Consider the following 27,965-nt stretch of genomic DNA (forward strand, 5'->3'; position numbering starts at 1 on the left):
CTCAGCAACATTCGAGGAACATCTCAGCCGTTTATTCACCGTCCTCCAAGCCATACGTTCGGCCGGCCTTACTTTAAAACTGGAAAAATGTCATTTTGGTTTTAACGAACTCAGCTTCCTAGGCCACGTTGTCAGTCACGAGGGTGTTCGACCTGACCCGGCCAAAATAGACGCCGTAGCGCAATGTCCTGCACCGTGTGACAAAAACGCTGTGAGACGCTTCTTAGGGTTGTGCGCCTATTACCGACAATTTATCGAGGACTTTTCGTCTATTGCGGTGCCATTGACACGACTCACACGTGAGGGCGTCCCCTTCTTTTGGGGTGAACAGGAGCAAATGGCATTCAATGAACTACGACAACGCCTGCAAACACCTCCAGTCCTTACACACTTCGACCAAGACGCCCCAACAGTACTTCACACTGACGCCAGCAATGTAGGTCTGGGTGCTGTTCTGGTGCAGTGGCAAGACGGCTGTGAAAGAGTAATTGCCTACGCCAGCAGAACTCTTTCTCGCATGGAGGAGAACTACTCGACCACCGAGAAGGAGTGTCTCGCCGTGGTGTGGGCGGTCATCAAATTTCGTCTGTATTTGTACGCCCGCTCCTTCAAGATTGTTAGCGACCATCACTCTTTGTGCTGGCTCACCAACCTTAAAGATCCATCTGGTAGTTTGGCGCGCTGGAGCCTAAGGCTTCAAGAGTTTGACATGACCGTCGTCTATAAATCTGGGAAGAGGCACACCGACGCCGACTGCCTCTCACGGTCGCCAGTGGAAACTGTCGCTCCTGATGACGAAAACATCGACGCGGCATTCTTGGGAGATGTCGACACGGCCACTATTGCACGAGAGCAGCGCAGTGACCCTAAGCTGTTACCACTCATTGAATATTTAGAAGGACGACGTGAAGACGTGCCGCGGTTATTTGCTAGAGGACTGCCATCTTTTTGCTTGCGAAACGATGTTCTCTATAAGAAAAACTTCTCACCAACCAGTAACCCGCACTTGCTCGTCGTGCCTGCCTCTCTTTGAAAAGAAATTATGGAAGCGTGCCATGATGAAGCAATGTCTGGTCATCTAGGCTACACCCGAACATTGTGCCGACTGCGATGCAAGTACTACTGGCCAAAGTTACCTGCTGCTGTTAACCATCACGTGCAAACTTGCACTGACTGCCAAAGACGCAAAGCACCTCCCAGTAAGCCAGCCGGTCTTTTACATCTAGTCGAAGCACCAGAAAAGCCATTCACCCAGATTGGAATGGATTTCCTGGGTCCCTTTCCAACTTCCACAACAGGAAACAGATGGATTATTGTGGTTATGATTACCTATCCCGTTATGCAGAGACTAAAGCTATGCAGCGCGGCACAGCAGCAGAAGCCGCTCAGTTCTTCGAGAACATCGTCCTTCGGCATGGCGCTCCGACAACAGTGATCACAGACAGAAGACCTGCCTTCACTGCAGAGCTTTTGGAGTCGGTTCTCAGACTCAGCGGTACAGCTCACCGGAGAACAACTGCATACCATCCGCAGACAAACGGACTGACGGAGCGCCTCAATAGGACTCTCACAGACATGATCAGCATGTACGTTGACACGGAACATAAAAACTGGGATCAGATGTTGCCATACCTGACCTTTGCTTATAACACCGCTCGACAGGAAACTACTGGAATACACCGTTCAGTCTGATCTATGGTCGCGAAGTCACGACAACATTGGGCGCCATGTTGGCGCATGAGTGTGACGACATCCATGTAGACGCCGAAAAATTCACTCAGCATGCCGAAGAAGCCAGACAGCTCGCGCGCGTGCGCATCTGTCATCAGCAGCATCAAGATGCACAACGCTACGACACCCGACACCAGTTTATTAGCTACACACCAGGTGACAAAGTGTGGGTCTGGATTCCGATACGTCGACGTGGATTGTCTGAGAAACTGCCAAGACGGTACTTTGGTACTTACAGCGTCACGCAACGCTTGAAAGACGTGAACTATGAAGTTTTTCCCGACACTGATTGTAGTTCTAAGCGCCAAAAGCATTTGCCCGAAGTTGTGCACGTCGTGCGTATGAAACCGTATTTATCGAGTTAATTAGCTCCCGGCTGCCGTTTTCGTACGACCACTTCATACGCCTTGTAGAGCACCTAAGTTGTGCATCGGGACGATGCTTCTTTCGGAGGGAGGCAAATGTCACGTGCTTGCTCAAGAAAGACGATGGCAGTTGTGCATGTGCCACGAAGGACTACGAAATGGACAAAAAAGAAGAACTCTCTTGCGTGTTCTATTAAATGAACCTACCTGCTTCTGGTGTCTCAGTTTCTGTGGCAAGACCTCTGTTTTGACGTCGTGACAATATCTATTAGTTTGTTATATCCCACTTCGTTATAACGTAGTTTTACCGCCAGAAAGTCTTCGTCTTTTTTTGCCATAGTACGGGAGAGATCATACTTTCCTGGCAGTTTTGCATGATTTTTTTTTATCGCGTGCAGTGGTGACGCCAAGGAGCATTTCAAAACAATCGGTCCGGCATATGCAGCGACTAAAATAACAACAGAATGGACAATGTCGGCTTTCCGTGATATATTGTGTGCTTTTCTAACGCGATATGATACTTTGTGACAACTGGCAGTTTCATTGAGATACGGAATTGTCGCATGGATTCTGATCATCTCCTGGTTAGTTGTGTGTAGTGCGGTGCCTATGCTGCCTATACCGTCGCTGCCAGACGGCTCGCTGTACCGTGCGCTCGGATTCACTGTGTGATTTTCTCATCGCCATTTTGCTCCATACTGAGCTCAGATGAGCAGAGTAGTGTGTAATTAGCGTCGGGATAACAAATTTTTGCCTAGGGAAATGCAATGCGATGATCTATACTTTGTTTCACACATCAGGTGCAACGCTGTGGTGGCTAGCGAAACTCTGCAGTAGATATTTTTGCGTAAAGAAATAGTTCCATGTTTTTAACACCCAGAATGTATTTTCCTTTTCGTTTCAGGCTGAGCATAAAATGGACATGTTTTGTAACATGCACGCATGCACAGGGGATAAGTTTGGTAAACTCATTGGCACTGAATGTTTAGCGAAAACCATTGGAATTTTTTTTTTTTACGAGAAATATATTTGATTGTCGACGATGATGTTTGGCCCTAGTCAGCTGCTCCAGAACAAACTCGCATTGCTCCAAAACCCGCTTTTCGGTGTTGCGAACTTGCTCCGAAACTCCCCTTTTACTGCGCCAAAGCTGCTCCAAAACAGCATTATTCCTGCTCCCTGAGCTGCTACAAAACACCCACGTCCACTTCCACCCCTGCTTATAACTCACACATACATGTGCTGCACACATACAGTAAGCTTCAATTTTTTGTTATTTTAATGTTGAAAGTAGTAAGCTTTCATGAATATTTGAACACCTAGAACATTTGAATTTAATTTATTGGAAATGTTGAAGTATTCGAAATGAACAAATAGGCGTATATTAGTCTGCAAGCAGCCGCTTCTAAACGTGGTTTCAATACAATGCAGGGGCGCTGTACTGTTAAGACACCTTTCTAAGGGGTGAACAACAGCAAATGCCGGGAAGCCTCACTTGAAGGTTAAATGGATGCATTATCCTCACATTGGTTCTTCCTTTAAGCTTTAGAGCTTGTTATAATGGCTTATACCGTAAAACCTCGTTAATTCGAAGTCACTAGAACAGCGATAAATCTTTGAATTAAGCGGGTTTTGGAATTAACAGAACATATGAAAAGTGGGGTGCAAGGAACTTGAAATTATTCAAATTAATCAGGGCTGGTCATTTGCTGTGCTGGCTAGTTTGTGGCTCCAAGGGTTATGTTTCCCTGCAATACCTGGTCACAATTTTGCTGCAAGCAAGGGGGAATTCCAGGCGTAGCCTCTGTCCCCGGAAAAAAAAGAGAGGAAAAAACGTGATCAACTAAAATGCGTGCCTGCAAAAAAAAAAAAATAAAAAATCTTCATTGCAACACAGTAGTGACACGTAGGAAGCTTGTCGCCTATTCCTCGCTGTGTCAGCACGTCATGATGCGACCATTTTCCCATCTTTTTATTGTGATAGCAGTGATATGGACACTCCGCCGAATTTCGCCACGGGCGTCGACATCGCCATTGCCGTCACTCACCGTATATGTATATGTATCCATATATATGTAAACACAAAAGAGAAATATAATCGAGAAAAAGTCTTCGGCGTGCGGAATGGAACGTGATACCTCTGAATCGTGAATCGGAGTGTTTAATCACTGAGCCACCGATTAGCACCTCTTTCAACATTCCAACGGCAAGCTATTTATATCTACCACTCACCGCTCTTGACGGGCATCTCGGTGGTATCGTGTTTTCAGCATTGCCAGTAAGATGACGCGTTGAGCGCGCGTCACCACATCATCAAGACGCAGCGGTGTGCGCTCCCCCGCGGAGAGGAGGAGGGGAACCAAAAGAATGACATTAGCAAGTGCCTTGTTTCAATTTAAAAAAAAAATGTTGTGCAGGCTGGTTGGGTCATGACAATATGCACATTTTTGTTTATAAGGTGTGATATATATACTATTTGAGTTTGATGTGAAAACATTCAACCCAAATCACTATTCGCTTTGAACCTAAAATTCACTGTTCGCACAAGCCTACGAAGTAGTCATTGTCAGATAAGTTTGACATGATAGGTTGTTTTACATGGCTGTTTGTAATGTTGACTGCACAATCGTTGCAATAGCAGAAATAACTGAGTAAGCTGCACGTTGGTGCAGTGAATGCTTTAAATACATTGTGCCTCTAATTAAAGTCTACCTGTTTTTTACTTGTGTCTTTGTTCTAATGGAAAAACAGTAGCCTTCAATGAATCATTTCAGCACTTATCCAATTCTAGTGTACACCTTGTTCTTTTTATAGGAATTAAAAAGCAATGAATATAAGGGAAATATAGAAGACGTCTTTTAACAGTATTGTACTAATTATATAAATGGGAACAAATTAAAGCAGATAGACAACTTGCCACTGGCAGGGATCGAATTTGCAACCTTCAAGTAACATGTCTGATTCTTTATGATGCTCTACCAATTGAGTTATAGCTGCGGTCATCTTTTCATCTACTTTGTCAGGTATTACTGTGCTTTTAAAGCTCAGAGTGTTAATCAGCATTGCATGTAGCTTCGACGGCGAGCATGAAGCACTCTTTTTTGCCAGCTCTACTGCTCACCCGTAGGTCGCGGGATTGAATCTCATACGCCACGACCACCATTTCCTAAGGAGGTGATAATGCTTGAGGCCTATGTGCCTAAGATTTAGGTGCGTGTTCAAGAACCCTGGGTAGTTGAAATTTATAGAGCTCTCAGCTACTGGGCCTTTCATAATCACATAGTGATTTCGGGACGTTAAATTTTAAGAATTACTACTTTATCATCTTTTTTTGCCAGCTGGCGCCACATAGCACATAATTTCTTTACAAGCTAGGTGACCGATAAGGCCTCCCATACTACCTGAAGGCATCAAGTGTGCCAGAATGAGACTGTTGCTATGAATGAGCAACAACAACAACAATAAAAAAGGGGAATTTAAGGGATTATTTTTATAATTTTTTTTGGACAAGGGTCGGTCTGCTCGAAAAGTGGTCAGACCAGGTGGCATCAGCGCATGCATCCTTCCTTCTTCTTGCATCACTATGATGTAATCCTACTATACTATACGTTGTACCAAAAATGTTTCGTTGTCTCTTTACAGGTACGTTGGCGAGATGCTCTCAGACTCTGATGCAGATAACCGAGAAGCTGACGCATATTTGTTTGACTTGGAAAATAAGGTAAGTTTCATCAGTTCCGCCATCACTTATGCCATGCACGCTGCAGCACTTCTCTCAACCAGGGAGACCGCCAGGGGGCTCGAAGTAGTGCAGATGCGCTTTGGTCACTGGATTTTCATGGTTTTCCAGTGGTTCTGTCCGTCTGAAACTGCCTGGAAACGTTACCATCAGTCTCACAAAGTTCTGAGGAACACCTGGGCACCACCCAAGTAGATTTCTTCTGACTTAGAGGCACCAAAGGACTAGAAAGCTCTCCACCGTCTAGAACGCTGATCTAGGGAGCCACCGGCAGCTGCGGCGACGCTGGGGTTTCCCGCATCGGAGCTTCATGTAACCATGGCTCTCGACACGGCGACTGACCAACAATACTACCATCTAAAGCAAGATGGCACAGCGACGACCAAATGGATGCCGATGACACGGTGAGCCGAAACGCTACTGATCATCAATCACATGCAAAAAAGGATGCTAGCTGGCAGGCAGTTAAATATACCAAAAAAAGCAAGCAAGAGGCACTGAAAGACAGACGCAGCAACGCAGGGCTTCAGGACCAAGTTAAAACGCACACGTCTGCATTCAACAAATTGCTAATACTACCACCACTGCCGAAAGATGATTACAAGATCGTCATTCATCCAAACTAGGACCTCCCGCTGAGAAACATTCCGACACCTGCGCAAGCAATCATCGAGGCATGCCAAGCTGCCTTCAGAGATGACCAGTTCACCCTTAGAATCAATCCAGGGTCAGACATAAAGATACTATCAACCAAATATGAGGATGTTGCAGACAAAGCGCATCTTATACGCACCCTTGCGTTAAACGGCAGGGCTCGCGCCGTTTGTGCCTGCGCTGCCAACGGAGAAGACACTCTCAAAGGAGTGATTCACGGCGTACCAATGAACACCTCCACCGAAACGCTCATGGCCCACCTAGGTGTGAGAATGCATGGTGTGGAGATCACTGCCAGAGTGATAGGCACAACGAAAAGCGCAGCCATTAATTTTTCGGGCCAGCGCTACCTCGTATTGTCTACTGTTACAGAGGTGAACTTTGTTGCCACCCCTTTCGACCTACGGTTCAAGTCGGCAAGGTATGCCGAGAAAAAGAACACTGCACAGATGTTTGCCCGAACCCAGATCGCCTTATTTGCCGGCTGTGTGGACTGACCAATCCAACTGATAGACACCCGTGTTCTCTCAATTGTGCCCCGTGTGGGGAGGATCACCGCACAGGTGATCCAACTTGTAAACAGAGACTTTAGCCACCGAAACCTAAACAGCCCCAAGTACAAGCAGGCCACAACAATAAGATCCACCAGGACAATACCAGCGACCCACCCAGGACCAAGAACCTCCGCTGGTTCTGCTCCGAAGAAGAAAAGGACGTCTACAAATTGGCCAACGCAAAGCACAGTTCGCAGTTGCACTCGCCGTCTCCGGGCCAAAAGCTGTGCTTGCCACCCAAGAGGAACGCACCAGCATCGCCTCGACCGAGCCTGCACCCCAGTCTTTTCGGAGAGGGCGCGAAAAGCAACGATAAGAAACAAGGACACACCAAACAAGCCTTATCGCTTCCGGTAAGCTGGGTGGAAGCCATGGCTCCCAAATTTGCATGTACTCTCTCAATCACACAAAACGCACACTATCAAGCAGTAATCATAGAAAACAAACAACTTAAACAACGCCTAGCCAAATATGAAAACAAAATAGCATGGCTGGAAAAGCAGCTTGCCCAATTGGTGGTATTGTCCCCGAAACCTGCAGCACAGGCTCGGCAAAATCTTACGAGCAACCCAAGTGACAAGCCATGAAACAATAGGCACATACAACCACAATCGACACCACTACAAGATCTTGTTGTTAATACAGAAGCACAACAACCAGCAACAAACCTTCATCTACAGCAACAACTGCAGCAAATGCAACAGCACATTTTGCAGCAAACAGAAGCACAAATGAAACAGTTCTTTTTCGAATTTTAAGAACTGAAGCGGTACGTGCATGAAATACTCAACAAAGAACCGAAGTGTAGACGTAGGCAGAGCCTTCAATGGTCCCAGGAGTCTGACGACAAAAGCATGCTTACCTCTGACACTGAAACTGCTACTACCTTTTCGCATCATGGTAATTAATTGAAAAAGCGCACAAGAGAGTCTTGCTATATGGTCCTGGAACTGTCGTTCCCTGCACAAGCACACTACACTCACACTGTACATAAAGGCGGCGCTGATCCCTCCAGACATAAACTGCTTACAAGAAGTGGGAGCCAGTTCTAAGACAGTTACAGGCTACAGACTGCAAATAGATTCAAACAACCCTCAGGTTGCGACACTCGTCTGGAAAGAACTGGCAGCTACATTTACAACGGTACCACACGAAGAGACACAACACCTTATTGTTACGCTCTGGCCAGCCAAGAAAGGACGCCCGGGGCAAGTTATATGCAACATATATATAGTCCCCCACAAGACTGAAAAAGCAAACTTCAGCAATATCTTCAACTATCTGAACAACACGCTTCAGCAACGCAATCGATTAATCATCACTGGCGACTTCAATGCTTGGCATACCACATGGGGTTATTTCATACATAGACCCAAATGTTCAAGACTTTTAGAGCAAGACTTTTAGAGCTGATACAGCCGTATGACTATACACTCCTCTCGACACCGGGCACTCAGACTCGTATAGGAAACAGCGTCAATAGGGACACCACACCCGACCTTACCATAACTAACAATGCCACAGCAGTGCACTGGAGTGTATTGGATGACATTCTGTGCAGTGATCACAATATTGTGCAAATAACATACGAAACAGCTGAACTGCGATGCCCTGTAGGAAAAGCTCGGCTGACTAACTGGACAGAGTATAGAGAACAACAGGAAGTAGACGAGCCGGAAGCCGAAGACAATAGCTCACTGCACACAATACTTTAAGAGAATCTATGACAAGAACACTAAGACATATCAAACTACTACTGACACCTGCCATCGACACCCATTAGACACACCTTTGGGAAGCTTGCAGAGGCCTGACAATACGGTGGCACCGACCAAAGCGAACCAAAAAGCTCAGACTCAGAATAGCGAAAATCACAGAGGTAGCAAGCGCATGTGCAAAAGAGCTATACAGTTAAACCTGGATATAGCGAAACTGATTAATTCCCAGAAAAATTTGTTATAAAGAGGATTTCGTTGTATGCAGGTACGGTATTAAAATTCGGAAAGTAATCGCACAAATTAAACAAACGGAAGGCTGAAGGCAGATCTAACCCAAAACACTTATTTTACAATAAAAAATCTGCATTATTATTGTGAGAGCAATTATATGGACACACTCGGCGGGCTTTTGCCGTAACATGTCCAAACTGATAACATGCCCCTGCGCATCATAACTTTCACGAGCGGGTAAAATTGCGCGAGCGCTGCTGAAGCAGAGACAAAATGAGTTGGCCTATCCCTATCACCTGGAAAGTGCATAAAATGACTCAGAACTGCTGTCGAATGCTCAAACAGCAAGTAAACCACCCGTCTTGAACGAGCATGAAACCATGCGGAGAGGGGGAGGGGAGTCGCTCCAGTAGTAATAAAGAACTTGGATATTAAGGGGGCTTGTGATCGCTGGCACGCTTGCTATCTCGGCGAGTATTAGTGCGGTTTCAACGCCAAGGGAATGTGTGAAAAAGTACATCTCCCTTGAGCGGCCGTATTTGCTCGCATCAGCGTTTTGTAGGAGTTCCGCGATATTGGCTGCCAGCCTTACTTATAAGATTGTTTTTTTTTTATTGCGTTCATTGCATTGCATTCAACGTGCAAGTTGTGTTGCCAGAACTAATTAGCTAATCGCGAGACCTACCAGCCTGCAAACTCGCGGCGCAAGACGGAAGGGTGTGACAAGTCGAGCTCTGAAGACCTGTCGTCACCATGATCTTGGAGAGTTTCCATCAGTGCCTAGTCTGACATCCCCTCAGTGGTGATGATACGGTTATCCGAAATTAAGAAAAGTTGCAGTTCCGTCGCAAGGGCGAAGCATTGAATGCGACAACAGCAATTTGGAATGTAACACTGAGAACGGCAAGCAGATTGAAATGTGCAGCGCGCTGCTCACGCACAAATGATGCACGAGGACGAGAGCGAACTAACGTTTGCCGCTCAACACTTCATGGGCTGTTCAAACAAAAACAAGGCACGAAATGTAATCCCAGGTACAGATACGAGTGTGAACTAACAAGTGCCCAGTTGTTACTTCACTGTGTTTGAAAAGCGCACTATTTTTACAAACGGCACCTGTCCAGCGAGCAAAGTGATCTTTGTGCGTCCAGCAACTACGCGCAATCGTTCCGATCAAAGTCGAAAGCGCACGATTCTCCCCACCGAAGGATAAGCGCGCGTGTACTAGCATCTACCCCCCCCCCCCCCCCTTCACGAGGCAAAGTACGCTTGGGAGATAAGCGCGCGTCTGCGCATCATGACGAGCTAGGCCGCCGAGCGCCGGTGGCTTTTTTTTTTTTTGAGCTTTTATATATATTGCATTCATATGCAATGAACGGGGGCGGCAACGTCAAAAAACCAGCCGACACCGTCCATATAATTGCTATAGTAATAAAAAAACGCAAAGCTGAACGTCGTCGGAGGCCACGCAATGCGCGCGCATTGAAACGAAGAGCAAATGACACAGACACGGATACCGTGGTAAACTATTTGATAAAGCCCCCTTCATATGCCCGACTATGTGACGCTAAGTAAAAGCGTGGCACTGCCAACTCGCGAAAGTGGGTGTTTTTTTTTTTTTTTTTTTTTTTTTGCTTGGAGTGATGGGAGGGGGGCACTACCGCGCATGCGCCCGCGGGGGGCGAGAACGGCGGCAACGCAGGCTCGTGGGGTGAAGGCCCATCTGCCCGCCTCGCGCTTTCTCGCCTGAGACGCGGTGCGCAACGCCGCTTCGCTTCGCGCTTCGTCAGCAGCGGGGCAGCCACAGAAGATGCATGCTCTACCAAAATGCCAAAATGCGGAGCGAAGTTTCTAGATTTTTTGGGGGAAAATTCGTTATTATCAAGGTTGTCTCCCGTGGTTACATTGTTACATGGAGGTCAGGTTTAACTGGAAGCAGGTTACATGGAAGCAGGGTTAACTGTATAACAACAACTGGCGCACCTTCTACGATTTCTTAAAAGGAACTTACATTAAGTACTAAAAAGACCTGGAGCATCTTATGGAGTCTCTTGAACACCTCTGCGACGAGAACCGAAACAAATGCTGCCCTTCAACGACTAGGTGGGAAATTCGAAGGACATCAGGATAAATTAATAGAAGAGCTGAAACAATGCCATACTGGAAAAATCAAGCGAACCGAAACCCAACACCTAATCAAGAATACAATGGAGAACAAAACCCTGTGCTGGACGCACCCATAATCTATGCGGAGTTTTATGCAGTGGTGCAAAGCTTCACCAGGAATACGGCACCAGGCTTGGACGGCGTTAGGTATGCCATGATACTGAACCTCAGCAGCGAAACACTAGAAGCCATCACGGACCACTTTAATAGGGAAGTCTGGATGATGGTGGAAAGATACCTGCAGAATGGACACTGGCAAAGATAGTACTTATACCACCAGGAAGATGGCGAAGCCTTGATCAACTAAGACAAATTTCACTAACATCGTGCATTGGCAAGCTCTTCGAAAAAGTTATACCCACTCGTCTTGACCAATACACAGTATAACGGGGGCTTTTACCAACATCCATGTATGAATTTAGGCGCGGGGTGTCTACCCAGGATATTTTCCTTTTGCTCAAAGAGGAAGTGCTTCATCGAGCTCGATATTTTCCTTTTGCTCAAAGAGGAAGTGCTTCATCGAGCTCCAGGTAGTTTCAACAACTTACTCATTACGCTCTACATCGAAAAAGCATTCGATAATATCGTGCACTCCACAATATTAGACGGTCTTACAGCGATAGTATGCGGAGGGCGCATATTCCACTATGCCTCTGATTTTCTTGGAAATCGTAAAGCACAGATTGACATGGACGGTATTAACTCGCTATTTTATGACCTCCCACGGAAAGGCACACCTCAGGGCTCGATCCTATCTCCGTTTTTGTTCAATATCGGCCTACAGAAACTAGTCCTACAACTGGAGGCTATGCCGAACTTTGGCTGTGCCTTTTATGCCGCCGATATAACGCTATGGGCAACATAGGGCTCCTATGGAGAATGGCAAAGTATACTGCAAACCGCCATAGACAAGATTCAAAGCTATCTCAATGCAGCAGGCTAGACCTGCGCTCCCAACAAATCTGAATACCTTCAAATAAGACCACCATGCACTCAGTCCAACTGTGCACCCACTCTGCAGCTGACGATAGTTGGACAGGTCATCAATAGGACCCCAGTAGCCCGGATACTGGGCATGCACGTGCAAGAAATCAACAGCGTAAAGACCAGAATAGAGAAACTTAAACACACCGTCAAGAGTATCGCAACCCTCATAGCAAGAATTGTGAGAAGTAATAATAGAATGACGGAGGCAGTCACGGTACGCCTTGTACAGGCCTTTAATCCATCTTCGAAGTTTTTGCACAAGCACAACAGGGGCAGAGAAAAGAAGACAAATGGGCGCAATCTAACAACTGGTTTATTTATTGAAAAACTTTCTCTTTATACCCCTCGGACTTGCACTCTCTGGTCACCAAAAAGAAACCAAATGCACTGTGCACATATCACAAATAACGATAACAAGTTCGTTAATTAACAGACACGAGCAAAATTTTTTTCTCTAATAAGGCTATTGAAGAGTGGCTAACACACTTGTCTTTCTGCTTGTCTATAAGATAAGCCTCCATTATCTCTCTTGACGTCTTGTTTCGATTCCTATATACCAAGGTAGTGTCGCGAAAACAAGGAGAGCACGCGCACTCATTGCAATGCATTGCCAAATGGGTGTTTGGGCGACCTTTCAGACTTTACATATGCTCCCTTAGCCTCGTGTTAATGCACTTGCCAGTCTGCCCTATATATATACACACAACCACATGACAAAGGAATTCAATACACACCATATTGTGTGCGCATTCAACAAACTTGAGCTGATGTTTTATCCTGCATTCCTTATGTATGCTGGTCACTCTGTCACATTTCTGGTTGACCAACACGCACACTCCTCCTATTTTGTTTTTGGCCGAAAACACCACCTTTTTTGCCCCGCCGCGGTGGTCTAGTGGCTAAGGTACTCGGCTGCTGACCCGCATGTCGTGGGTTCGAATCCCGGCTGCGGCGGCTGCATTTCCGATGAAGGCGAAATGCTGTAGGCCCGTGTGCTCAGATTTGGGTGCACGTTAAAGAACCCCAGGTAGTCGAAATTTCGGGAGCCCTCCACTACGGCGTCTCTCATAATCATATGGTGGTTTTGGGACGTTAAACCCCACATATCAATCAATCAAACACCACCTTTACATCATACTTTCCGGCCACCGTTTTTATTCTATGCGAAAGCCTATGTACATAAGAAATCGCTACCACCTTGGAGCTAGAACCAGTCATCCCACCTGTTTCCAAACACGGCGTCGTTCCCTGTTTGTTCTGTGTCCCTGTTGTGCTTGCTCAAAAATTTCAAGATGGATATGTTCCAACTAGGCCGAATCGCAGTTTTGCTACAGGCCTTTGTTCTCATTCGGGTCACCTTCGCTCTTCCATTTCAAGAAATACGCAAGACCGAAATGACTAGATTGACAAGCTCATAAGAATAGCATACAAAGATGTTTTGCGACCTACGAACAGCTCGAGTACAGAAAAACTCATGGCAATCGGCATGCATAATACATATGAAGAACTGGCAGCCGCCACGCTAATCACACAAAGAGAACGACTCACCACCACACATCAGGGGCGAAAGGTGCTTCAGAGGCTAAGATACCCCCTCACCCCTCAATATTGTGGCAGCAAAAACATAATCGCACCTTCGCAAACAGGGAAACAAATTATCGTGGAAACAGTCCCAAAGAACGTGCACCCGCTCTACAACAAAAAACGCCGTCAAGTGCGCGCACGCCAGCTCCTTCAGAGAGCTGATGACCCTGACACCTATTTTACCAACATGAGTCATTATGCCATGATATCTCAAGGCCCCAAAAAACAGGTATATGTAGTGGCAGTGACTGGCCAAAACAAAACCGTGGCCTGCGCGTCTATACGCTCGAGATTCAGAGCCACCGCAGAAGCATCAGCTATAGCCTTGGCAATCAGAGAGGAAGAAAGGTGAGGACACTCAGCGTATATATTGACAGACTCACAAGCTGCCTGTCGCTTATACCTCAAAGATACGGATGTGTCATTGATATTTTGGGGCCCACGCTAACGGAGGCACATGGCATCATCTGGTGCCCAGTTCATGCGGTCCTGAGGGGCAACGAAGAGCCAAACTGCATAGCTCGCGGACTTACTTGCTGAGACGCAGGACCTTCCTCAGGGCACCTCTCAAGCCCTCATGAAGAACACAACAGAACAAGTAGGCAGATCTTGGAAAACAAATGCCTTACAAGACGAAAGTACGCCCCTCCGCACCCGAACTTGAACAGCCAGCAAGCCAGGGACTAGCACTTCCTTCAAACAAGCACATACCCACACATATCAAGACTACACACGATTTTTCCTCAGCTATACACAACAGGGATGTGTCCCTGGTGTAGCGACCACACAGCCACACTTCCACACATCACCTACCAATGTACTGAGTGACCAGCCCATGCAGTATCAGGGCTGGCGAATTCAAGCGAAACACTCACAACGTGGTCTTGAGAGGCACGTCTTTCCGGACTGGCAATGAGAAGTCAACTGGTGACCCTAGACCAGGCCCGGCAAGCCGCCGCGGCCAGTGGGGCTCTACAAGAGGGCTCCACCCGGGATTAAACCACGGACTGTCCCATTCAAATAAAGTTTATTCTCTTTCTCTCTCTCTCAACCAAGTGAGAGTGTGTTAGTGTGAATGGGAAATAAAGTTCACTCTCCTTTTCAAGGGGCCCTTTTGGTTATGTTCTTATTGTAACCCTACAGGAGTGGCAACTGGCGTAAAGGAGTGTTGTTGTTGGCTTGAGGGGTACTATACGGTAACATTGGTTAACAATTGCCCAACTATTGGTTCGCTCATAGTCCAAGCCATTGTTCAATGGCTTGAGCCTTTCGGGTTCGCGAATTCACTGGTGGAACCAAATAGAAATGACCTCAATAGCCTCCTTTATATCTTTATGTGAATAGTAATGGTTTGAGAATAACAAAGATGCGTATTTCTGCAACCCATAATGGAGCATGGCTCAGCATTGTTGGAAGAAGGTGAAAAGGCAGGGCAAGGTGATAAAACAAAGGAGAGACCAGCTTCTCAAGAATTCAGTGCCTACAACACCCAGTACCAGGCTGGGTATCTACTCTCGTCATTAGAAAATCAGTAAGTGCCTGGTGGCACTGGGAATGAAATTTGGTGCCTTCCGTATTGATGGAAGATGCTCTAATCACTCAACCACTACTTTGGTTCTTTTGTGCGATATTGTGGGCTCCTTATTGTTGCATGCAGGAAAATATTTGGCTCAGGTATTCAAGACAGTGTATTTTATTTATACTTTTTTTATTTATACTTATACCTACAGCACCCTCTGGGGGCATTGATGTAGGGGGGTTTACAAATTCAAAGTACATTTAAATCAGTGGGGACAAGTTGAATTGCACGGCACTCAAAAAATAAAAACAAATCAAAAATACCTAAATCACAGCATACAATATCATTGTGTGACCACATACTCCTTCAAAAGGGAAGGAAACGCGGTGGAAGGTGCGATCACAATGTTTTTTGGAAGACTGTTTCATTCGTGAATAGTTTTAGGAAAAAAAGTATTTGCATACGTTGATGTTCGGCACATATATTCACACACTTTCAAAGAATGGTCCCGTCGTGATGAGATGTATGTTGGTGGTCTGATGTATTTGTTTTTATCGATCCCAGTTTTGGCATTTATTAGGTTGTACAAAAGACATAGCCTGATATATTTACACCTTGAGCAGAGTAACGGCCAACCAAGTGAACTAACGTGGTTGCTTGGGCGAGTTGGTACGACAGGATTCACTTAAAAAAACAGCGCCAATAACGAGGGACAAGAGAAAGAAGGAGACAGACAGCGGCACTGACTTTTTTTAAGTGAATAAAGTGAACTAACAATTTCGCTAGACCTTCTGGTGAAGTCGTAATCACCCCTCGCAAACCGGGCGGCACGTTTCTGAATGCGCTTCAATGCATCAATATTTAACTTTGTGGCCGGCAGACAGTGAAGAAGGATGACAGAAAATTTATGGATCCCTACTTTTGCTCTTAATCAGTAGCTGCTGACTCGATAATAGCAGAAATGAAACTAATTTGCCCGAGTACAAAAGGAATATTTATTTATATGTTCATATATTACAGCCAGAGGCAGTTTCGATTTTGGAGAGAACTCGTCGCCCTCTGTTGTAGTCGACATACTCATTAACAGGCGACCGTGAAAGCCAGTGATGTCACTGGCCAGCTTCTACCATGTTGTCATCACCGCTGTTTCATCTGCTGTATTGATTGTTGCGAGTGCTTTGTTTCTTCGATCATCCAACTACGTTGCTTATTTAGTGTGGCGATAGATGAATGACCTGTGAGGAATGTGAAAAATCAGCCAGAAAAGCCCGATTCACTTTGTGAATCACTTTGGTGGCTGCAATTTTGTTCTCGTTTTTGTTCTTGCCCTCGTTGTCCAACTGAGGTGTCATTTTCCGTGAGGCTTGGAGCAGCCACAGCACCAGGTGTGCTGAAACATTTTTGATCCGATCATTTGTAATGTTGCTGGTTGAGAAGTAATAAAAAAGCAGTGAAATCACCTCATTTGTGCTCTGTAACAATGTGTATAAGTTACACGCAAGTGGCAGGATGTACACTTTACTGACTTGTATTTAGTACGAGCAACGCTGTGTTCTAAAGGCATACCAACCAACGTACGCACAAGGGAGCACCAAAGCAGTTATCTGCCCACTGTGCAGTAGGATCCTGGTAGCAGAGAGCTTTAGTTTGTCTGTAGAATTCCCTAATGTTTGCGGATATCCTGTAGCCATATTTGTTGGTGGCTGTAGCAGCAGCAGCTGTGTAACCTCTGGCGACATCTTGTGGCATTTCGTCCGAATATACTTTACGGGGCCAAGCTGTCATGTGCTGTTGTATGCGGTAGTAGCTTCGCGTAACACAAACAAAACCTCATGTAGCATAGCCATTTGAGCGTGCGCTTGCACTGAAGAGAAGTATTAAGTATGTCCTCGTGTTCTTTGTGCACATTCATAATGGTATTAAAGCAGACAAAACCACATATACTATAGCCAATTGAGCACTCACTCCCACTATATAGAAATCTTCTTCCTCCTAGTTCTTTGAGTGCCTTGATGATGACATGCAGGACATAAAAAGAAAGATGTGGACAGGACTAGCGCAGTCCCGTCCACATCTTTCTTCTTGTGTCCTGCATGTAGGCGTAGTTTTATGGTTTTCAAGAAAAACAAAGAAACAGAAAACTCCGGCAACGAACTGTTCGCACAAGTTATCATCCACGGTAGCGGCGAAATTACACGAGGCTGCCAGTTCCCGGAGCGCCAAAGCAAATTCGGCAACCGACTCACCGGAAAGCTGTCGACGTTCACGAAAATGATGACGTTCCACTCGGACGTTGACGGTGGCGGTGAAGTTGTGTGCCAGTGTGTCGACCTCAACGTCGTATGGGTCCGGAGGGCTTGCGGCAGCGGTGTGCGCGGACGTCTGTTTTTCCGTCGACTCGCTGACCGTGGCTTCAGTTGAAAGTGGCGGCTGGGGTGGGGGCGGTGCCGGCAAGGCGTCGAAAATCCGTTGACCCTCGGGGCCCAGGCAGTGAAGTAGGAGCGCGCGACGGCGGGTTGCTGGCCACTCGTCGGCGCCGGACGTGAGCACGAAGTTCTGGAACAACCGGAACCAACGGTGCCAAGGAATCGCTGGCGTGCCCGGAGTCTCGAGGAACGGCGGCGGGGGAGATATACCGGTGGCCATCCTCGTCGCCAATGTGGTATTGCGGCGTGGTGAGCCGCTATCACGGAAGAGAGAAACTCGTACACATGACTGCCGCCATGGGCTACCGACGACTGCCGGTGTTTATTGTACGGTGGACTTGTATACACGACAAACAGGTGGTACATAGATCACAGCGCCATCTCTGGTGGCGTCGCAGAACCAATACGAATACACAACACTCCCCAGCTCTGTACTTGCTGCAGGCTTGGCACCACTAGTGTAAGCTACCTTGAGTGAGTCTTTTGTTCCTGTTTTCTTAGTCGCTTCGCAGTTTTTGTTGAAAAACCCACACCCAGCCACAATGAGAATATTGTGCGTTAATAATTATTTCACTGCAAATGCTTTACACACAGTAAGTACATAAGTGGGTAAAACAGTGCAATGTTATTTTTGTGGGTCTCTGGTTAGGCTCTGCATCATCAGGCAGGGTTTGTACTGGTCCTTGAAATCCTTCAAAACCCTTGAATTTGAAAAATGCACTTTCGAAGCCCTTGAAAGTCCTGGAATTTTTCCCCATCCTTGCAAATCTTTGAATTACCTGAGCAGTGCACTCTCATATCGACATTGTGACCTCCTAAATGTGGTACATCGGTGTGTGAACCTGTCAAACTCTCCATTACTAAAGCAGTAATGCGGCGTGGGTGCACATGATCTCATTTTGTAAAAGTGCATGTGAAAAAAAAAAAAGTTAGTTTGTGGCAAGGTTGAAGCAGTGAATGTGATAGCAAAAAATTAAAATGCCACGCGAAGAAGGCCAAGCAATCCCATACATGCAACGCGTCGCTCAAGCACAAAGGACACACAAAAAGAAAGCACACAGGACGAGTGCTGATGAAGGACTGTCATAGCTCGACACTGGAAGCGTGCTCCTAAAACAAACCAAGAACGGTGCTAAAAAAGAACGCACATGTATCCACAGGATGAGTGTAAATTAACCACTGTCACAGTTGTTACTTCTTGGTTGTTGAGCAATGTGCTGCGAGTGTCAACTGTGCACAAGTTCGCATTCTTGAAGGGGTGGTGCCATTAAATTTCAAGGCTATAACAAGTAGCTTGTGGGTTTAAGAATGTATTTTAAGTCACTTCCCAAGCGTACCTAAATGCTCATTCTCCTGAATGAGGCCCATCGCAAGCGCGTCCAACTCTGACATAACTCTATAGGAAAAGGCAACAAAAGTTCTAGGGACGTCATACCAGATCTGTAGTCAGCTAAGTGACTTAGGACTTCTGCCCCCTACATACCGGCAAAGCGTTGCGGCTGCTGCAGGTAGCGGCGAGTTTGTTTTGCTGGTGCTTGTGTGTCACATGTGTGCGAGAGCTGAGAATACTTAGTATGACATGTGCAAAGCTTTGTGATCACGTGACTAAGTCAGCTACACTGCTACATACCTGTCCAACTTGGTCCCCACAAACAGGAACTTAAAATTGTCCATATCAAAAAGGCGACAAATTATATAGCGAGAATAAATGAATCTTGGTGCATGTATCGTACTTATTGGAGCTATAATTAAAACTTGCAGCAAAGAACACGCAAGCCACAAATACTGTGGCATGACCCCTTTAAGGCCTGACTACACATGGGCGTGGAAGCCAATCAGCGCGTAACTTTCCGACATGACATCGTGCCCTCTCCCTATGGAGAGGGTGCGAGAAGTTAAGACTACGCTTTTTTTATATAATTGCGATATTCATATATTATAAGTGCAATGAAATTGGTCCTTTTTGAAAATTTTAGAGGGAAGAATTCCAACCTAGCATGCCGCTTTGAGTCCTTGAAAAACTTGCAACAGGTCCTGGAAAGTCCTTGAATATCCTTGAATATTTCTTTGGAAACCTGTACGAACCCTCTCAGGTGTCACTGCCAGCATTGTCCATCTCATACATTTCTCCAGTAACCCTGCCAGAACTCTTTGGATAAATTGCTGAAAGAAAAAAAAACCCGCTCGATGACTCGTCGCTTTTTTTGCTTCAATTTACGATTTGGCACTTTCTCGTTCTTCCAAATTTAATTAAAATACTTTTTAGGCTGTATTTGTGGCCGATGCTGTGCAGGTGGCACCTCTCTGTTGCCACCAGTGTAATGTAACAAATTGTGTCCATTATTTTTTGTTTTTTTGTCATCACTCCTGTTGAAAATTGATGAGAACAAACAGACAATAATGTCAGGGAAAGTATGGGGATGTTGTTAGAAGTAATTTAATGTAAATGTGAAGAAAGGAAAATGGACAAAAAATAGCTTGCCACTGACAGGATCTGAACTTGCAACCTTCAATAACGTGTCCAACTCTCTACCACTCAGCTACGGCGGCAGTCATGCCCGTCCACTCTGTAGGGTATGTGCATGCATTTAAACATGAGAGCATCAGTCAGCGCCACCTGTTGCCAATACAGCTAGTTCTTCGAAACACTTTTTTCCCCTGTTTGGCGCGAAATAGTATGTGATCTTATTACAAGATGGCAGCTGACCAATAATCTCTCGCATACCACTTCAAGGCATCAAGTCTGCCAGAATGAGACCCTCACTATGAATCACGTAGTATGTGACTCTCTGGTCTTTTCTTGTTATTGCAAAGTTTCGTGGTTATGTGGGATTGGATTTTTCGAGCCTGAAAGGGTAACCTCAGTTGGTTCTTTCTCTTTTATTTATTTCTCATCTGTGCCTCCATCCACCTGTTTCATTTTCTTCATTGTTGCCCAATCCTGTATTTACCAGCCACCTTCACCATCGCTTTTAGTATGGCCGAGAGAAGTTTCTTGAGAGAGCTTGGAGTTCTCCCTTGGAGGTCGAGACGAGATTCAGCCGCATTCTTTGAGAACAGGGAGAGCTTATCACTCTTTCACTCATTCCGCAAAATGTTCACCTTGAGTGCGCAATGTGGGAAGATGACGGGCTAGGGCTATAGCCCTCCTGGAAGATACCCGCGCTCAGGTCTGGAGTAGCTGCTTTGTCGATGCAGCACAATATTCCAATGAAAAGTCATTACTTGAGTCAACGTTAATCAAGATGGAAAAATCAAGAACTCTTTGACGGTCCAGGCGGTGGAAGCGAAGGTTACGGAACATGTTGCGACAGCCTTGGTTCTGCTGGACAGTGGGAGAATGACAATATACAGTGGATCGAAATCGTCGGTTCGATCGTTTGCCAAGGGAAACAGTGGCTCGAAATCAATCTTGCAGATCCTACGATGGAAAGATATCAAGCAGAGCATCATCGTCTAGTCTCCTTCTTTCACTCACACACAAACGACTGACTGAGCGCGCCCGACCGACCTCAATGAGTCGGCAACACAGAAGTGCATGTTGACTGGGTGGCATGGCACTGAGGTTCTGAACGATCGTGATCCACTGGCTGCATACAATGAACTGCTAAAGAACTTCTATCTGAGGAGGCAGAAGCATGCACAGTAAATTGAACAGGCCTATGGCATTAACACAAAGATAGCTGCAGGTCAGAGCATAGCCCTGCACTCGTACCAAAATGTATCCTGAAATTCAAGCATCAAACACTTGTGCGCTTTGCTGAAATTTTACTAGCCTAAAACATGCTTTGGCAGTGCCCCACATTACAGGGTGACGAAGATGTTACACCATTCAAGTGGGATGCTGCCCTATGCAGCCCGGATTTCAAAGTGCAACTATGGGCAGTTCAACAGGCCAGCTGAGTGGTGGAAAGGCTAGGCATATCTGTTTCAATGTGTGGACGGCCTAACGAAATACTTCTGGTGCAACCGAGAACAAAGAAGAAAAACTAGGGAAAATAGGATAGGATGCCAGAGCAGCCCACTGCGTGCTAGTTCACACCCCGAAGGACCTAAATTAAGATGTTTCATTCTATTCGCTTCATCATTCCGTTCGCTTTACCATCATTTCATTTTCTCTATGCAGCATAGAATTCACACATGAACTTCACTTGTTACAGTTATTAGTTGCAACCTCTCCATATTTGCTGAGAGGTTACTGTCTAGTTACTGTCTAGTGTTAGGGTACACTTCCACTATAGTAAAGGCAAGGAACAGGGCACATGCCAAGTATTATTACAGTAGATTCTTATTAAATGGAGCCTGAAGGGACCAATAAGGTATGGTCTGTTTAACAGGAGTTTCATTTACTGAGAGATGGCCATGGGTGCATAACGCACGAATGAAACGAATCTTGTCAAAACCACTTGTTCCATTTAAAAGAAGTGTCTATCGCTCGAAAAAAAAATTCTTATGGTGGCACACATGATATTATTCATCTCATCGGTGGAAACGAGCATGCTTTTATCTTTTAAAGAAGGAATGTTAACTTGATGTTGAATGTCGACGAAAAATGACCGCTAGCGTCACCCAACAGCGATGTGGTCAATCTAATAGCAGGACAAGAAATATCCCGGCTGGTTGACTCTTTTTTTCAAAAACAAAGGTGTATAATCTGAAGTTGTAGTTTACGCACTTGAGGGAGCTTTAGGTTGTGCCAGAGACTAATTTTTGTTTTTTCTCATGCGTTCAAAGAGGCGCCCGGTGCCGCTGCTTGTGGTGTGTTCGTTTGTCTGCATGCCGGCCTGTAAAAATGGCAGAGAAACAGAAGCACGGCATCTGCCGCTGCTCATAAGAACAATAAAAAAGTGTGTGAGGGCCTTAAACTACCACTAAGGTATTTACTTTATTATTTAATGAAACTTGATGAACCCTGCGAAAACCGCACTCTGTTTCACTTTTCCACTTTCACCAGCAGTACTATTGTCATCGCCTCTGCCCGCCAGTGTTGTGGGCATTCATCCCACTGATGGAAGGAGACCGAACGCAGATGGAAAAATTGTTTTAAAAATTTCTACACTTTTCCACACTTTCTAGAAAAAACGCTGCAACGTTAAACACCTGAGATGGTACGCTTTTTATTCGGACACAAAACAGCAAAGCGGTGAAGGACGGTAGACCGTCCTTTTAGGCAGCAGTTCCATTAAAAATATATTAAAAATATTTTCATTTACAGAGAGTCCAATGTACTTCAGCGATACATGAGCTCGACTGCAAACATTTCACTGCAGTCGCCAGGGTTTAAAGCAGGTTGGCTATAAAGTTTCATAAAATTAACTAGAGGGGACCCTGGCACTGGAATCGTTCAGCGACCATGGGAATTATGGGTATGACATGGATTTGCTTACCATAATCTTTGTGCTTGCGGGCGGCGAATCGCACTTGTGGTTTCGTTTATTGCTGTGTTTTGGTTTTGTTTCGAATGAAAGAACCAACCGTTTTGAACTTCAGGAGCTGATTTCAAATGTTGATCCAAAAAGGGGAAGGTGGCGAAACGTAGCTGCCGATTATTTGCTGATTATTATTTCGTGACAAAGAACCTTCGAAAATACGAAAACTTTGCCATGTGCCAATTCCTGATCCCGATTTAGCTGCAAATAATCGTGAACAACTGCTCTTGAGAGCCACAAAGCAATGCAACATAGTGATACTAATGAGTGGCAGCTGAAGCACACTATTCTTGCTACTTCCAGTGCCCCCCCCCCAAAAAAAAAAAAAAAAAAGTCTCGTAGTCAACCAAAACGTATGCCTCTGGGAAACAAGATGTGCTTCACTGCAACACAGCAGTGACGCGTTGGGGGCAGCATATGGCATGTTTCTCGCTACTTCAGTGCATTACAATTTACCCATTTCTTTTGGGATTGTAAAAAAATTTAATAAAGGACAGTTTGGCAGAATTCGTGATCTCTGCGAACCTCCTTGCTGGTTGCTCCAGCAATTCATGCACTTGCACTGCTGGCAGAGTTCTTGTTTGCTAAGCCTTCTTCGAAAACTAAGCTCAAAAGCTTTAATGGTCATGCTTTTTTGTCAAAGCATATTGTGAATTTCGTCACACTTACCATTATTAAATTCTTTATTTTGCCAGAAAGAATCGGCTAATGGTCGCATCATGAGGTACTGACGCAGCAAGGAGCAGACAACATACTATCTGCTTGTCATTACCGTATTGCAGTGAAGCATGCTTTGTTTTTCGCAGGCACGCATTCAAGTTGATCACGCCTGCGTTTTTTTTCCCTTTCTTTTTTGTGGTAGCAGCGAGGTCAACCGTTCCTCCACATTTAGGGCAGAATTAATACCAGGTATGATCAGCCGTGATCAGCCCTGATTACTTTGAATAATTGCAAGTTCTTTGCATCCCACTTTTTGTGTGTTCTGTTAATTCAAAAAGTGACTTAATTGGAATATTTCTCGCGGTCCAAGTGACTTTGAATTAACGAGGTTTTACTGTAGTGAAAGACTTTGTTCTCGTATTCCCGTAACATGCTCCGAACGTTCGAAATTGCTGCTGGTTACTTCATGAAATTTGGTGTTCAATGTTGGGACATTTACAATTCTGCACACATTAAGTATCCAAGTGAAGATGTATGCAGATACCTTTTGTTTTGGCATTAAATTATTATTTATACTTAAGGGTCATGAAGTCTGGCTTCATTGAGGTAGCATGTGCACATACTTCGATGTGGATTTGAAGGGGAATTTAATTTGTTTTGTTTGTTAACCTTTCATAGTCTGTCTTTGTACTGAGGCTCACATCAGGAGAAGTGCTGTCACTATGAAAAAAAAATGTTTGAACATGGTAGTAACTAGAGATGTGTGGGAATAATATATTGTAGTCCTAAATCGTAAAATACCAAGCTTTTTACATATTTTGATATTTTTGTGTTATCGATACTCAAAATGTGCGTATATGTTTCTGTAATATAGTACTTAAATTTTTTCGTTTTTCTTATTTGCTGCTAATCCTTTATAACACATTGAAGACTTTCTGTTAAATAAATATGTAAGCTTGTACATTTGCTTTGACCGTTGTTAGACTAGTATAAAAAAATATTGCAGTGTGTCATGACATTAATGAGTTAAGTTCAGATTGCTGCATTGATGTGGTGTGCAGGATGGAGAAACATACTGTCTGGATGCCCGGCACTATGGCAACGTGTGCCGCTTTGTAAACCACCTATGTGAGCCAAACCTGGCACCTGTACGAGTTTTTGTAGAGCACCAGGATATGCATTTTCCTCGCATGGCTTTCTTCAGTTTACGGCCCATCGCCAGGAATGAAGAGCTAGGGTAAGTGCGAGGGCTCTTCTTGTGGCTTAATACCACAATGGAACACCATTAAAGTACTTCGTCTTTTTGTAGAGGGAGATGCGGTTCATGTCACACAACCTCCATTCACTGTGAAATTTTTTGGAAAAGGGAGTTTGGTAATAACGGCTTGGTCTTGATGAAGTACTCTTATTCCTACATAGCTACCGCTTGGAAGAAAACTGCGCAAACAAAATTGTCTTAGCAATCCCAATTGAAGATTTTAGCATTATACTTTCTTTCAGTGTAGCATTTCACACCATGTACAGTCTAGCCCACTTATAACGAACCTGAGCCTGACGCGGCATTCGTTCGCTGTATCCCGAAGTTTGTAGTAAATGAAACACAACTTTTAAAAATGTGAGTGAAAACACAAACTTCTTTTGCCCAATAAAGTCCGTGATGCACATGTTTAGAAGGGCAGAAGCGATAAGGGCAGTCTCGAGTTTATTTCAAACGGCAGCATGCTCGTTCGCCGAGCCCCGTGGCATTAGCTGCACAAGACACTGGCTGTAAAGTTTCGTCGTTCTTGCAATCCGATTCTTCCAAATCGCTCTTGCCGAGTACTTCATTCACAGTGCCTTAATCCGTGCACGGTTTCGCAGTGTCGGCATCTTCATCGGCTATAATGAAACCATCTCAACAGATGTCCCATCCGCTCTCTCATGTTGGAGTCGACAGCGCGCTGCGACAAATCGCTGCCGCAGTGATTCTGTTCGGAAACTTCAGGCTTGGCATCGGGCCCGGCGTCGACGAAGTCGTCCTCGCGAAAATAGTTTCGCATGCATGTAGCTGTCACCACCGCCCACGAAATATTCACCATCTCCACAGCTGAATATTGGGACGCCCGAAGCAGCAAGTTGGCTGCCAGGTGGTCAACAGCTATGAGCAAGCGCTCCGCAACGCGGCACCTAACGCGCGGATTACATCAAAGCCAAGCGGTCACACTTTCGACTTTTTGTTAAGCAGCGGAAAAAGCGTGCTAGGCCTCCCGTCCGCCTTCCTGACCACACACCCACACGCGACACACATGCCAGAACGGGTAGAACAGCTCTGGGCCCGTTTCTTAGCCGGAAAACGAAACTTCTGAATTTGAGCCAGCGTGGCTGGCGTCTTGGAGCGGTGGAGACGGGCGAAGGGGTTGTGATCAAGAAAGGAGAGCCGATTTGCGAGACAAGGGCAAGGAGTTGCTATAGGGGGAAGAGAGGGGAGGATGCGGCAGGAGGGAAACCGTGAAAACCAAAACACGCGGGAAGGGCTGTTCCAAGCGCTTCCCGCACACCCGCAACGCACGTGCCAGGACCCCTACCGCACGCAAGTTGCTTGCGTTAAGGGTCCCAGCACGTGCGTTGCAGCTGTGCGGGAAGCGCTTGAAACGACCCGAAGAAGGCAGGTCGGGTAGCTTGCGTGAAAGGTTCGTGAAATGCGCCACTCGCGCGTACAAAAACTTGAAAGAGTGCCTGCGTGCGCAGAGATCAAAGCACAGCCGCCTGGATAGGCGTGCACAGCGGTTTTCAAAGAATCGGCCGGCGTGGTCAAAAATTGTTTGTTGCGCTGGCGGGTTTGCGGGGCCTCACCGACTTCGGCATTTCGCGATTCGTTCCGTGCAAATTAACAGCCCTTTTCATGCTTCCGCATGCGTGCGGAGGGCATGCTGAGCGAGTGCGGAGGGCATGCTGAGCGAGTGCGAAGTGAGCGAGAACGGGTCCTAAACATGCAATGAATCGCGAATTGTCAGAATCAGTGGAGTAGCGCACACACGTGCACTAGACGCAGACGATCGGATAGAGTTGGTGGATGATGATGTTGGCAAATGGTCTGGTCACTCCAGGCCGGCGACGCCAACGACAGTACCAGCGATCGAAAACAGGGGAGATGGCGGACCGGTTTTCGAAAGATCCGTGGCAGTGTGAAAATACGGGCCTCGTCTGGCGATGCAAGGTGCTCAGAGTAGCGGAGGGTATGAAGGACGGAAGGGTGCATAACAAAAAGGGGTCGGGAAGAGCGGCAACTAGAGGGGCGCAGAGGCAGGGTCGGCGTTTACACTCTTCCCACATAGTCGTAAAGCATGTGCCAGGACCCCTACCACACGCAAGCGGGGGACAAATAATCCAAATGGCAACGCTCTTTCACCCTGCACATTGTCGCCAATTGGCTTATTTGTCCCCTGCTTGGGTGCGGTAGGGGTCCCTGCACGTGCGTTAGGGCTGTGCGGGAAGCGCGTAGAACAGCCCTTAACAATGAAAATGTATGGGCACCTCGCCGATGCTTGTGATCAGTGGTGGGAAGTGGTTTCACGGGAAGTTGGCAGAGCGCTTACCCCGTTCGCTGTAACCGATCGGCAACGCTTGGAGACGTTGTAAGTGCGATTTTGTGCCATTAAACCAATGTATATTTTCACGGTCACGTGGATATTGTTCGTTTTAAACGAAAGTTCGTTTTAAGTGGGGCCGTTATATGTGGGCTCGACTGTAGTACAACTTCAAATTCTATTTTTGAGGACATCAATATCTGAACCTTCTACAGCCAACACTTCGCCAAGCTGTCAGAGGCAAGTGTTGCACCATGTTTGTTTATACACGTGTGAGATGCACGCATGTGTGCAGTATACTTTCTCACATACATTCTTGCTTTAGCTTTGTTAGATTGCACAAAAAAAGAGAGAGAGACGTGGTAAGTTGCTTTAAAGGCAGCTATATGTGTCAAAAATAGGAAGTTTGGACAAGCGCAACCGTGCCATTTCCGCCCCGTGTGGCTCCCGTTATAAAGCTTACTCGAAGCCATGTCGCACGACCTACTTCGTGCCAATACGGCAACTTTTTGTAAGGCAGTGGTGGCAGAAAAATCGTTTGTCTACTTAGCTATTTTTTGGCTAGTTTTTGTTGTATTAGTTTGAGCAAAGTTATCAATATCTGGGGACGTTTCAGCCATTTACAAAACATGGTGG

The 27,965-nt window shown here is 45.8% G+C and overlaps 1 protein-coding gene across 1 annotated transcript in view; it reads left to right on the forward strand.

Annotated features, from left to right (window-relative positions):
* Positions 1-27,965, forward strand: part of LOC142775985 (histone-lysine N-methyltransferase EHMT1-like) — a 273,651-nt gene that overhangs the window by 237,666 nt on the left and 8,020 nt on the right. The window contains exons 23-24 of the mRNA XM_075878664.1: positions 5,739-5,817; positions 24,825-25,000. Of these exons, the coding sequence (XP_075734779.1) occupies positions 5,739-5,817; positions 24,825-25,000 (255 nt within the window). The remainder of the gene's footprint in view (positions 1-5,738; positions 5,818-24,824; positions 25,001-27,965) is intronic.

This window comes from Rhipicephalus microplus, chromosome X (assembly GCF_043290135.1).
Source record: "Rhipicephalus microplus isolate Deutch F79 chromosome X, USDA_Rmic, whole genome shotgun sequence".
NCBI lineage: Eukaryota > Metazoa > Arthropoda > Arachnida > Ixodida > Ixodidae > Rhipicephalus > Rhipicephalus microplus.